Below are 13,443 nucleotides of genomic sequence, written 5' to 3' on the forward strand. Positions count from 1 at the left end.
TTTTAATTAAATAATCATCCTGAGCTGTTAAGTCAAATCTCAAATTACCAAGGAGTACCTAGTGATTAAAATTAATTAGCAGTTCTAGCCAAACTGTTCTCTCAGCTCCCCTTTGATTTTACACCCTGCACAGGAGCAGCTCCGATGCAGGATATAAGGTTGCTTACCGACAGGATACCCCCTCTAGAGAATCTACATCTTGAAGGGACGATGTTTAGACTCTCCCAATTACTAGGACAGGAGCAGAGAGAACACCTGAATCCAGTTCCTTTGTACTTAACTCAGACTTTCATAGGAAATGCTGTGCTTGCTTGAGTGCTACAGGACTGCTGCACACGGTTCTCCAGCCGGTCAGAGTCTGCAGGTCTAGAAGTGCCTGCAGAATCCTGCCTTTATGTGTACTGAAGATCAAAAACATGTCTCAGTGTCTCGGCTTCCGCATTTTTTGAGAAAATCACCTTCAACTATGGCATTCTGTCTGTACATGAGTTCAGCGTGTGTGTGCGCGCGCGCGTGCATGCTCAGGACGGTGGTGTTGGGGGAGGCTGTGGGTTCACTGAGCGTCTGTCAGTAGCATCTGTCACTCTGGGTCTGAGACATCCCTCTGTGCTTCTCTGGCTCCCCTTGCTGCTGGCACGTCGCATACCAATGTCATTAGGCACTGTCTGCCCTGGTCCTCCTGCAATCCAGCCAGTGCACTTCCCGTCACAGCAAGCGCTTCCTCTGTCAGAGCAGACAAACTGACTGAAGCCACAGCCGGAAGCAGGCTGACCACAAGTGCTAAAGTTCTGGTTAGTTCTTTTCTAGGTAAAGTTGGAAAAGTCCCTGCAAAGGCAAACATTGAAGTTTTAGACACGGGGGCGGTACTGACCTCTTGAAATGTCCTTGACTGGAAAGAAGGAGGGTGTGTGTGTGTGTGAGTGAGAGACAGAGACAGAGAGGAGGAGGAGCGGAAGTTGGATTGTATGATGCAAATGCTAATCATTCTGAGAAGAGGTTTTTTTCTTCTTCCCAGGTTCAACTGAAGAGGCTGTTCTAAGAAAGATGACTGAAGTAATCAATCACCTTCCTCAGAGAAAGTCCGCTCAGGTAGAATTTTGTTTACCATGTAAACAATGGAACATTTATTGCCGAATCCCTTGTTCCTTTTTAGCCAGGCTAGAGAATTTAGATTTCTTGGTGGTGGTGGGGGGGGGCATGAGGATAAAAGAAATGGTCACGGGAGACAAGCTGGGTCCTGGAGAAAGAGACCCGTGGCTTCTTGATCCTTCATAGCCCCCTCTGAGGAGAATCAAAAAGGTAAAGACTGTCCCTTCGACTCAGATGGCGAGTGTGTTTCTCCTTATTTTACCAAGCGGGATGACAAACCAGGTTTTCCCAGAAAGCCTGGGGACACGCAGGGGATAGGAATGACTAGAGAAGGGAGGGGGGCAGGGGAGGACTGAAGATCATCCTTAACTTTCCAAAAGCAGGAATATAGGACACTTAATAAACTTTAAATTACTTGCCCCTTTTATGGACAGGGGTGATTATTTTTACTGAAGAGGACTAAAATAATTCATTTTTAGAGCTCACTTTTGTAAGATTATAGCAAAAAACAAAACCCAGAATCCGTTGCTTTGGGTGAAAAACGGTGACAATGATCTCTAACTATGCTCAATGATTCTAAAATTGCTGTTTATAGGAAATATTATACATTAAAAACTACACTAAAAAATGGATCCCAGCTATGGACACAGTCAAGAGATCAGGGGTAGGGGAGAGGGAGGGATGAACAGGCGGAGCACAGAGAATTTTTAGAGCAGTTAAACTATTCTGTTTGCTGCTGTGATGGGCATACACGTCATTATACATTTGTTAAAACCTATAGAAGGTGCACCACCAAGAGTGAACCCCAATGGAAACTCTGATCTGTAGTTAATAGTAATGTGTCATACTGGTTCATCAATTGAAACAAATACACTGCAGTAATAAAAAATGTTAATAATAGGGGAAACTGTGTGTGTGGGGGGGGTGAGGTGGGGAGGGAGTAGTATACGGGAACTCTGTGCTTTCTGCTCTGTTTTCATGTAAACCTAAAACTGCTCTAAAAAATAAACTTCATTAAAAACAATGGCTCCCACACCCGGAATTTGATGACCAGTCCCAAATCCAAGGATCCACTTTGCTCTGTTCCAAAGTACAGTGAACTCAGACCACATACAGTATCCCTCCACTTCCCAGGTGCCTTTCTGCAACAGCCTTGTGACATTAGTTTGTCAGCAGGAAGAGGGATGGCCTGAATCAGGAGCTAAGGACTTCAGGTCACAACGCCCCAGTGCTACAGGACAGCGTGCCGGTGAAAGCATCACTAACCGACTGGGGTCTCTGTTTCTGTTTTTTTGAGACAGAGATCACAGGGCTGCCCCCACGGAGCTAGTATGAGAAAGTGTCCCAGAAGCTGGAAAGCCTTAAGCAAAAGAATTATAAATCAGTGTCATCAGCCTGAGGTCACAAAGCTAGTCCAGAGTCGGCCCCGGAATCCAGATACTGACTCCACGTGTGGTGCTTGACTCCCAGGTCCGGTTAGTTCCTGCCTTTCTATGGGATTCCCTGTTAAGAGATACACATCTCTCTTTGACCAGCACAGCCACGTGAAGGCTGCCCACAGTGCTCCCAACTTTAGGTGTCAGAGGGGTTATATAATCGTCAGCTGGTCTGGAATGACCACTTAGCCTTCCCAGACTCAGTTAACAGTCGTTCTTGGACCATACAGTGTAACAAAGACGGGCCCTTGCCAGTAGAGAGAACCACACCCATTTCTGATGAAATCCCTAAAAGCCAGCTGCAGAATCACGGTTTTCAGTCATTCTAGGCCCTCAGGTGAAGTGGTTTCTGGGCGCCCTGGAGACTTTGAGAAAGCAGGGCTTGCCACGCAGAGTGGCGCGGCTGGGTCCTGGGCACCTGGGCTGCCAGGCAGAGGAGGAGGGTAAGGTGGGGCTGGCAGCCGCTGTCAGACAAGGCAGGGTTGGCCCAGTGGAGATTCCCAATAAAGAACAATTAAGGTACCTTGCCCTTCTCTCGAGCTGGCTCATGACATTTTGCTTAGGCAACTTCCCCTGCATTTTCAGTTAGCTAAGAAATCTACCAGAACGTTCCCAGAGGTTATGTATGGGATTTTAGCAATTTCTGTTGGTTTTCCTCTATTCTTTTTTGGGTTTCCTGACTTTTCAACTTTGATCTCTTAGTACCTTTATAAAGTAATGGTTTTTGGTTTTTGTTAAGCCTACTTAAATAGCTTTCCAAATTTCTTCGCTGTTGTTTCAGGAAAAAAATACTTGGCATTTATCTTTGAACCTACAGACACATACACACCCATAAGCCTTACTAAGCTGTTTCACATACAACAAACAGTGTTCTCTCTAACATATAAACCCATCCTGTGGGTTTATATGTTGGCAAACTCTTGACTCAAGCGGTTTTACTTAAGGTCAGCCCTGCCTAGATAGACTCAAAGCAGAGAGGAGAAAGCCCTCTCTCTTACTCTTCATAGACTCCAGCAAGAGTTGAGGGGCAAGTCACCAGCACTGTCACTGCTGTGAGAATGGCGTGGAAGAAAGGTGCCACACAGCTTCAGCTCTTAAGGGTGAAAGAGATCATCAGCTATGGGCAGATTCTCTCAATTCCTCAGTCCTTTCCAAATCCCCCATTTTACTCACCTGCCCTGTGCCCTCTGACCCCAAAGATTGACTAGCTTGTTCCCATAGGTCTCCTCTCTCCCTCCTGACACCTACATCCCTGCTCTTGACAAAGACCCTCTTCAGCAGTTCATGAACTCCTACCGGCACTTCGCAAGTTGCTTCACTGAACCGTAGCACTCAAGATGGCATAAGAGACCCTTTGGTTCAACTTTACTTTATAGGTGGTCACACGAAGGCCCTGAAAAGAAGTGGGTTTGTGAAAGGAGAAGCTGAGAGCCTTGTCCACCTGTGTAAGCTGCACACATGCAGGACTACACCTACAATTCCCACATTCCTTAGCAGCACGCTTGCAGGCCTCGTTATCAGGAGGTATCTTAAAGACTCCTGAGTGTAGGCACGGTTAGCCCTTGAACATCATGGAGGTTCAGAGGCACTGACTCCCGCACCGTGAAAATCTGCATAGGGCTTGTGACTCCCCAAAAACTTAACGGCAGCCTACTGCTGATGGGCATCAATAGTCAACATATTCTATATGTTCTATGCATTACATACTGTGTTCTTATAATCAAGTAAGCTGTATCAGTTACAATCAGTGTTTAGATTCAGGAGGAAACGAAGGAGTTTCGAGTGCAGTTAGGGTGTCTGGGATGGCAGGCGACCAGGAAGGCAGCCCGGTGGGGTCAGCACTGGGGCAAGGAGCGGAAGGCACGTCCAGCGTGTGAAGGGGAGAAAAATACATTTCTGGAGTTACCATGTCTGCTGAGTTGGGGGAACTGTGTAAGCAGGTACTTATGTACAGACACAAGCATGTGCAGACATCCTTGGACCAGCTCACAGTGGGGAGACCAGCACCGGTGGTGAACGCAGTCTTCAGCTGACTGGTCGAACAGTTGCTGCATACAGCGCTCCACGTCTGCACGGGCTCGCTGGGTGGACTGCATTCCCTGTCCGCTAAGTTAGCACAGAAAGCCCTCTCAGGCAGATTATGGCTCTGCCCCACTCCACTGTTACCAACAGTGCCTCACGCACCCTCTGTGACGGTCAGGCTGTGCAGAGTTCGGAGGACAGTGCAGACCTGGGGTCCCAGGGCCAAGTGCTTCATAAGAAGAAGAAGGCACCTGTGAAGTGCGCAGCGGGACAGGGGGTGACTTCAGAGCCTCTAGACGAGAGGGCAGAGCGTGTGGTAAGCGCGGGCGGGGAAGCACAAGCCCAGCAACTGCCCCATGCCGCTCGCACCGCCGCGAACCCGAGCTCAAGTGCGGAGGGTGGGGCGAGAGCCCGTCTGGCTGGCTGGGAGGCGAGTCCAGTGCTGCTGACGCGCTGTTTCCAGCCACTGAAGAGCAAGTGCCAAACCCCTCTCCACGTCTCCCTTGCTCTGATATTCTCGAACTCTGCCGTGGTGCCGGCTAACTTCGGGAGCATGCTGGGAATCGTATTGGAGAGCCTCACAGGCCACATCCTCACGCACGGCTAAGGACTTCTGGAGCCCAGGGGACATTTTCATCTAGGCGTGCAGCCCCCCTAAGTCAGGCAGGGAAGCTGATGATACAGCACGACCAGTGCCGAAATCTCTGTCCCAGGAGCTTACCAAGGCACTCCCTTCCTCCCAGCATCCTCCCTGGAATTCCATAATAAAAGTCCGAGCCCATTACTGCACATCTGCGTGGAAGCAGCCTGCCCGGCACGTGATGAAGCACAGATGAGGGGGATGGGTGGGGGGGAGGTGGCTGCACAGGCTGCTGACCTCTCCTGGACTCCCAAGTCCTGGCTGCTAGGGACTCCCGAATTCTCACTGCCTGGGGCCGAGACCCTCCAGGACGGCTGTGTCCACACGGACATTCCCGGCTCACACCGCCCCTGCCAGCACCCCTCCCCTGCAGACTTCCAGGGCCTTGCTTTTATCTGATTAGGAAACACCACTCATTCCTGCTCTCCTGTTTCTGTGTTTCTGTGCGGAGCGATTCCCTTTGGTCCCTTTACCCAGTTCCTCCGGGCAGAAAGCCGCTGCCCTCACTTTGGAAAGTGCCTGTCTGCAGACTTCATAGCACCAGGCTCTCTCTCGGGTCAAGAAAGGTGCGAGACTTGTGTCAGTTCCCCTTTTAAAAGAAGGCAGTGACTTGTAGGTAATTCAGTTCCCATTTTGATCTTTTGCCCTTGTTAACACATTGCTTTCTGACTGTGCTTGCTTCCTGTGTCTTCTTATCGAATACAGATAAACACAAGTGCTGAGGCCAGATGCCCTATGGCTTTCGAATCTTCCTCTTAGATGTTCAGTAGTGCTTTATTTGCTAAAAGAATTTATTTGCTTGGGAAATTTACCCAAGAGGTATTTTCCAACCAAAAAGAGCTCTCTCTCTCTCTTACATGGCTTTTTTGATGCAAATTGACTTGGGCTTTCAGTAAAGCATTTTCCAGGAATGCAGGCTCCTGGACTCGGCCTTCCTATCTGGGGCACTATTTTCTAAGAGCATTTCACTGGCTAACCTGATACTACTTTAGACTTGGAAAATTGTTTCTTTGCTTTTATAACCCTATACAACTAGTTTCTGAAGAGGTCAAGTGAATTAATACAAGATGGAACAAACTGGAAAATCTCTAGTGGAATAGTGTGTGAGCATGAGAGAGAGAGAGAGAGACGGAGGGATGGAGGGGGCAGGGAGAGAAGTCAAGAGCGGTCTATTTTCACTGTGAGAAAAAGTCAGCACCAGGCTTAAAGGATGATGGATCAGACATTCTAATTATCAGGGAGTTCTAACTATGCAGATGAGTCACCCTGGTGTGGAAGCCCGTCTGTCTATGGTTCTGGCGAATCTTCCTTCCCCTTTAACTTAGACACCTCTCTTCCCTCAAATAGTGGCCACCGAAGGGAATATCATTCCCTGTTCCAGGCTCAGGGGAGGGTAATGACGTTTCTCAGGTTTTACCAAGTCCGAATTAACCCCTATTTCAGATACACCCTTTGCAAGAGTTGGCTCTGCCTCTCCCCAACTCTCGTCATGTCTACAACCCCCTGGAGTATTCGACTCCAGGTGGTTGCCTAACCAGCAGTGCTGGCAGCAGCTCAGAGAACTAACACGCATCGAATGCACCGAGCTTCCGTCTCGCTGGTTTGTGCGTTAGCCAGTCAGCATCACCCAGGAGGTCCTTCTCCCTACCCCAGTGGGGCCTTTGCCGGGCCTGGCCTCTTTTCAAGGTGGCTAATTCTCCTGGGAGATAAGCCAGTCCAAGGCAGGAAAACCAGATTCAGCCTGACCAACGGCGGCACGTCCTTGACACAGAGGGTTGTGCGTGAACACAGAGGGAACCACGCTGCACGTGCGCATGTCAGGACAGCCCCAGGGTGGGTTCTGACTCAGCAGCCCTGGATGGGAGTCTCAGCTGCAGCCCTTCCCAGCAGGGGGACCCTGGAGAAGCTGCTCACCCTGGCTGGGCTTCAGTTTCCCACCTGTAAAATGGTGGCAGCGCCACCTACAAATGCTGTTCTGGGGATTACACGGGACCATGCATGCCAAGCATTTATTTCAGTGCATACTGATTAAACATGACCTATTATTAGAGTTATTATCCAATCTGCCATTGTTACAGCAAAGCACAGCCCGGTCCACTCCTCCGGAAGCAGCGGCCTATCTCCTGACACTCAGGCTGTGGCGGGAGGAGGTTCTCCCCAGCCGGCCCAGTTGTCAGTTAAGCGCGCCCTCCTGGAGAAGAGAAGGGGCCAGAGTAGCTCCAGGGAGCGGGGGATGCTGAAATATGGATGAAGAATATTCCGCCTGACCACCCGGCCATTCACTCAAACACACGCCTCTGAAAATAGAACTTATTTTTCAAGGTAGAATTCCAAGATACCGAAGGGAAATCTATTTCATTAACAAAATAGATGCTATTTATTAAATTATAGTTTGGTCTTCTTTACTGACCTTCCTTCTTAATATTTCTGGAGTTTTTAACTTTCAAGAATAACTTAGTCTGCTTAACAGATTAAGCACTGGCTTTTCTCCTGAGCTAGACTGTCACAGAAAATTGGGCTGCTGAATCGTCGCTGGGAATCCTGTATTTAATCTTTTATGTACAACTTGCCCACTGTGCAATATTTAAATTCCTTCAGGCAAAGATACAACTAATTTACCACTTATCCAGGTTAAATATATCTGATTGTATGGCCTATCAAATCATCGTCTATGGACTAACACATTCTCATTTCAGTCAGCAGGAGAGAGAAGTCAAAGAATGTTAAATTATTTAAGAAGAGCATGTGGTACATCAATTATCGTGAAAATTTAAATGTAGTTCAGGGCTAATAAAACTTTGCTTCTCATAAAGGCTGCCACTAAAACTCTGCATGGTAGCCCCAAACATCCAGTTGCTATGGAGAGAGGAAGCTCAGGGGTTTTTCTCCTGCCCTGAGCTGCCGGGGCTAAGTGAGGTCACTCTGTAGTCACATTTCTCTGTAAGTACAGCCCTGTCTGGGGCCTGAGTCAACGAATCTGAGGCTGCCTCTCCCATCCAAACGGCACTGTCCGTTCTGCATGGAGGTACGGGGGTGCTGGGCTCCCCCCACGCAGTGCCAGCGACAGCACCCGCTTCGGCCATGTGCACAGAACCCGGGGCAATCATGACAGCATCTCATACACAGACCCGGGGGCCACTCCCCACGTCACCCCAACTCCTGGTCGTGGGTAATGACTGTGAGTGGAGGACGCAGCTGAACACATGGGTCCGAGTCCCCGGTATTGAGGCCTGTTCGATGGAGAAAGAGTGAGAATGTCAACTTTGTCCTGCTCCAACATTTAAGAGCACTTAAAACATTTAAATTTAAGAGCAAGGAAGAAGCAGGAATTTTCCATGGGAGGAACGTCTTGGCGTCAAGATGCCCATTCTGACTTTTCTTAGCAACAGCGTGCCAGCAGCCAAGGCATCTTACACAGCCGTGAAGTGCAGGACACGATGCTTGCGTCAGCTCTCTGCTGGCAGGGCTCTGGTGCCCTGCCGACTGCTCTGTGTGTCCGTCTGGCCCTGCTGGCATCCACTCCCTGCCTCCTCAAGGGCCCACCAGCCCCACCCCGGTCCCCCACATTTACCTTGGTCCCATCACCCAGTGGACACGGGAAGTGCTGTTAACCCCCATTTCCGGACAGCAACCCAGGTCAGGGAAGCCCCATGACTTCCTGGGGCTACGTGGCTCGGAAGAAGCAGAGCCGAGACTCACATCCTGGATTCTCTGCCTTCGAATCCAATGCTTAGGGAGCAAGGACTTCATGGTAGGCATGAGCCTGGCCTTGGCTTTGCCGGGAATAGTGCATCTCTAATGGAAGGAGAGAGGGCATGACCAGAAGGAGAGAGAAGAGAATATACAATCTTCTATCATGTTTCAATGAAAATTAAGTGTGGCTGAACATCTGACTGCCAAGTTCTCTGCTGCCATCTCTGGCAAGAAGCGCACCGTCTCCATGTTTTTTTTTGAGATGAAAATCTATTTACCATCCCTGACACCACGGTCTGCAGGGAGTTGTTTCCCGGGCAGCTGTGAAGCTCCTCCTCTACCTCCAAGTGACCAGCCGGGGCCTCTTCTGTTTGCTTCTTCTGGGTTGTCTATGGGCAGCTGTTACTTCACGGTTCTTAATGAGTCTCCAGGATCTTAATTCATGAGCTCAGGGAGAGCTTAAAACCCCCAGCCTCTGGCCACTAGGCAAGAGGTGGTTTTCCTGAGAAACCCAAGTCCCAAAAAAGCCTGTCGCGATTTCTTTTGGGACGTGAAGTAAGCAAAAGGGTAGCTGACTTTTCCTTCCCTCTCTGACGCTGTTAGCTGCCCCCCTCTCCTTGATCCTGGAGTAATAGAGTCGGCTTCTCAAAGACATCACCAGCCTTCTCCTCCCAGAAGCGGTGAGCAGGAGGCCTGCCTCCTCAGGAGGAATGTTGAGAGGAACTCGTCTCTGGGCCGTGGCTGCCTCCACAGGGTATGACCGAATGGGTCTGCCACGGACATGTGGCCTGCTCCCCCGCAGCTCTGAGCTCCCCTGGGCTTCCAGCCGAACAGCCCCCGTCTACCCTCCTGTGGCGAGTGCTCTCCAGGGAGTGGCCGGCAGGGACTCATGTGACCACTGAAAATGGTGTTGGCCAAAGGCACAGCCTTTCAGCCGGTGCATCTAACCCTTCCCTGAGCCCTCACTAAGGGCATGAAATATCTGGTTCCTCAGCAACTTTGACACTCAGAGTTAAGAATTTTTTGATGCTACATATTTTTAGGCCTTTTGACAAGAAGTTCTGGTACAATTTAAGAATGATGTGGATGAGGAAAGTACACTGAATGCTGGGTTTTTCAAAGCGTCGCCAAGCAATGGGCTCTAAGCAGGCTCGGTGGGAGGCTGGGGGGTGACTTCTGGCCCTTAATCCTCACCAGGTGACTGCTCACAAGGCTCCTTTAAGTCTTCACGATTGACGATTGAGACAGAAACCTTAAAGTGCGCCAGAGTTTTCTGTGACGGTTAAGTAAGGTGATTAACAGAAAGCTTTAAAACTGGCCCCTGAAGATTTAAAGACAGGGCACAAATACTTTCGAGAGAAGCAAACAAAGTGAAGGAGAAAAAGAATGTGTGACAAGGGTAAAAACTAGAGGTCCTCTCCTCTACCCATTACAGGACTTAATGCGAATGAAGGTATTTGTGTGTGCATGCAGACGGGTCGCTGTCCCATGAATGCTGACCAAGTATCTTCATTTGGCAATATCAACAATCGGAGGAAAAGATGGGCTAGGAGAACTTTTCAGTTAATGTGTCCTGACCCTGGAGACCTAGCCGAAAATCTGCCCTGGCAACCAACAGAATTCCTAATTAACAACAGATCTGCTCCCACCTGGCACGGTGCCACCAGCCGCCTCCCTGTCTGCTCCCTCCCTGCGGCTGTGGTGCAGTCCCTGTCACTAACCCTGATCCTGGCTTTCATCTGTTAGGGAGCACACCCAGCAGCCACATTTGGGAACTCCTGCCTTTTTTCCCTCTCGGCTGATTTTTTTTCTCTTCTCCTTCCGCTAATCTATGACTCTCTCTCTTTCAACACCCCTTTAAAAGTCATCTCTGGGAGCGCCTGGGTGGCTCAGTCGTTAAGCGTCTGCTTTCGGCTCGGGTCATGGTCTCAGGGTCCTGGGATCGGCCCCGCGTCAGGCTCCCTGCTCAGCAGGAAGCCTGCTTCTCCCTCTCCCACTCCCCCTGCTTGTGTTCCCTCTCTCGCTGTGTCTCTCTCTGTCAAATAAATAAATACAATCTTTAAGAAAAAAAATAATAAAAGTCATCTCTGCTGTAAAACCTCATCCATTTCTCTCTACCCTCTAAGTTCTTTCTGAATGGTTCCCCACTAAGGGTAATTTTATCAAACACAGTACTAGATGTGAAAGAGCTTTACAAGCCATAGAGTGCTAAATACTTAGAGATTATTAAGAATCCCTCTCCTCGGCACTCACATCACCAGTTCAGAGGATCATTTCTTCAATCAGCATTGTTTTGTCTCCTCTGTTGGATGCTTCCTACTCCAAGCATGACCCACCAGCCTGCAGCTTCAGCGTCCCCCCACCTGCCGGAAGTGCACCCTCTCAAGTCCTGACGGTGCCCCCTGAATCCGAATCCAAACCCTCACCACATCTCCAGGTGAGTTCTATGTATGTTAAAATTTGAGAAGCATGGAATTTGACGTTAAGGACCTCAAAGGTACACATGTCACAGAATCGCCCGAAAGCCCTCCGGAACCTGCAGAGGCCTCCAAGCTGGTGTTCTATGGGGGTGGGGGTGGGGTGCTCAAGAATATTGCCATGTGACTGCTGGCCTGCCAGCAATAAAACTAAAAGCCTGCCTGAGTCTGCCGCATATGAATGATGCTATTTACAGGAACAGACATCACCTGAGATTTCCTTATAGTAAAAGCTTTAAAATCACATCTGCATAAAAAACACAGACGGGTCCGTTTAGGATAACTCATTATCAGGCTGAGTGCTTAAGTCCTTGGCAACTGGAAGGAGAGTCAGTGAACTGTAGCCCCCTCTCCCCAGAGCGAGCTCGTGTAAATCACAGAGGCTCCCTAGACTTCACAGTTCAGGCCCCGTCGCTTTACCAATGCCCCTGAACATTTTAATGAAGTTCAGAAACCACAGGTATGAAAGGACAGCTGCCCTGGGAGCCCCACAGCACACGTTTGGTACCTCTGCAAAGTCCTGACCGAGAGGAGTGCTCTGGAAACCCGGGGCAGCTTCCCCTCTTCCCAGGACACGGCGGTCACGCTCCCCAACAGCAAGAAGATTAATTCGGGACTCCAATTCCTCCATTATATGATCCCTTCCTAATGATTAGCAATGCATCTCCCAGAAAGGCTAGACTGAGGCCAAACAAATGAGCAAATAAACCAGGCTGAATGAATTCCATCAACTGATCATTATTTAAAGTTATCTCTTAGGGACCAGGTCTTATTTAAGGAGAAAAAAGAAAAGGATCCATGACGAAGAAAAGAGGCTGAGTACGCAGAGATGGGAAATCAGGTTGTGGGGTTAGATCTAGGTTAAAAGCCCAGCCCCAGTTAGGTGGCCGTGTTCGAATGTCGTGGAGCCTCACTGTTTCCTCCTTTAAAATGGGGATGATACCACCTGTCTGGTGCTTCTGCAGTTCACTTGAGAGGACACACAAACTCTAGAGTCTAATACCTCACCTAGGCTAAGAGCTCAGTAGCCCAGGACACATTAGACGTTCTTTTTCTGCTGTGTGACCTGCTCGCTGGCTCCTGTACGGTGCTGCTCGCCCCGAGGACAGAGCTGCGGTCCCGGCCCAAGTGTGAGCCGCCTCCAGGAGCTTCCGGCTCACCTTGATCATTTCTGCCACGTAGCTCTCAGGCCCAGTGTACTCTGTGGAGTCCTTCACTTTTACCAGCACGATGAAGCACAGATAGTGCCACATGTTGTGTTCTTCCTTGATGTGCTCTTCAAAGGTGACAGTCTTGTTGTCGAACTTGTCTCTCTCCAAGCCTACGGAGAGATGGAAAAGCCCCCAGCCCCAAGTGAGCAGCCACGAAGCAGAAAAGTCTGCGAGAGAACTGTCCGCAGGGGAGGCTGCGGGTCTAGTCCCCATCTTTGTGCAGAGTTGGATTCTGGTGGCCTCCACCATGCATTCCCTTTTACATCCCCACAGGGAAACCCAGGCTGTGGGGAAGATGGCCCTGGGTCTGCATCCCACCTCTGCCCTCTCCCAGTCACTGTTTAGTCTCCACGTGCCTTAGTGGCCTTGTCAGGGAACGGGGGGAGAACCTTAAACACATTTTGAACTTCAGCTGGTAAGTCTGTATTTTGTAGAGGTCTGGGTGAGCCACTATTTGAAACTAGTTTCTGTGGATTCTTGGATGGAGCAGGAAAATATATGATGTATAATGGGAGCTAGATTTCTGTCAAAGAAGGGAGCACAACTATGGAAAGGGAGAAACACTGTAATGGTGAACTGGAATGAGAGGTATGGGTATGAACGCATCCTTTTTCAGATGTATATAAAAACAGACACAGAAGTGTATGGCACGTGTATGTGCACACAAATACGCACGGGTGTGTTTGTGCATGTCTATGCTAGATCTGCACCCTAATAAGCCCTGGGAGCAGGGGTACAGTGGCAGGAATGTGCACACCTGGTCCCCGGATCCTAGCTTCTAAATACCCTTCTCCACTAAAAAGAACCAGGGCTTTTTGGAAAAATGGGCGATGCCAGGGCCGGGTCAGGGAGACACAAGTTAAGCTTGAACCTGG

At 49.5% G+C, this 13,443-nt stretch overlaps 1 protein-coding gene and 1 long non-coding RNA gene across 3 annotated transcripts in view; one reads left to right on the forward strand and one right to left on the reverse strand.

Moving 5' to 3' along the window:
* The window catches only part of LOC118005237, a 39,844-nt gene extending 36,018 nt beyond the window's left edge, over positions 1-3,826 (forward strand). The window contains exons 2-3 of the long non-coding RNA XR_004677788.1: positions 1,016-1,089; positions 3,747-3,826. This is a non-coding gene — a long non-coding RNA (uncharacterized LOC118005237). The remainder of the gene's footprint in view (positions 1-1,015; positions 1,090-3,746) is intronic.
* ITPR1 (inositol 1,4,5-trisphosphate receptor type 1) overlaps positions 1-13,443 on the reverse strand; it is a 328,878-nt gene that overhangs the window by 14,584 nt on the left and 300,851 nt on the right. For both annotated transcript variants that reach the window (XM_034997067.1, XM_034997066.1), the window contains one exon: positions 12,518-12,678. In XM_034997067.1, coding sequence (XP_034852958.1) covers positions 12,518-12,678 — 161 coding nt within the window. The remainder of the gene's footprint in view (positions 1-12,517; positions 12,679-13,443) is intronic.

This window comes from Mirounga leonina, unplaced genomic scaffold (assembly GCF_011800145.1).
Source record: "Mirounga leonina isolate KUSES-001 unplaced genomic scaffold, KU_Mleo_1.0 Mir_94, whole genome shotgun sequence".
NCBI lineage: Eukaryota > Metazoa > Chordata > Mammalia > Carnivora > Phocidae > Mirounga > Mirounga leonina.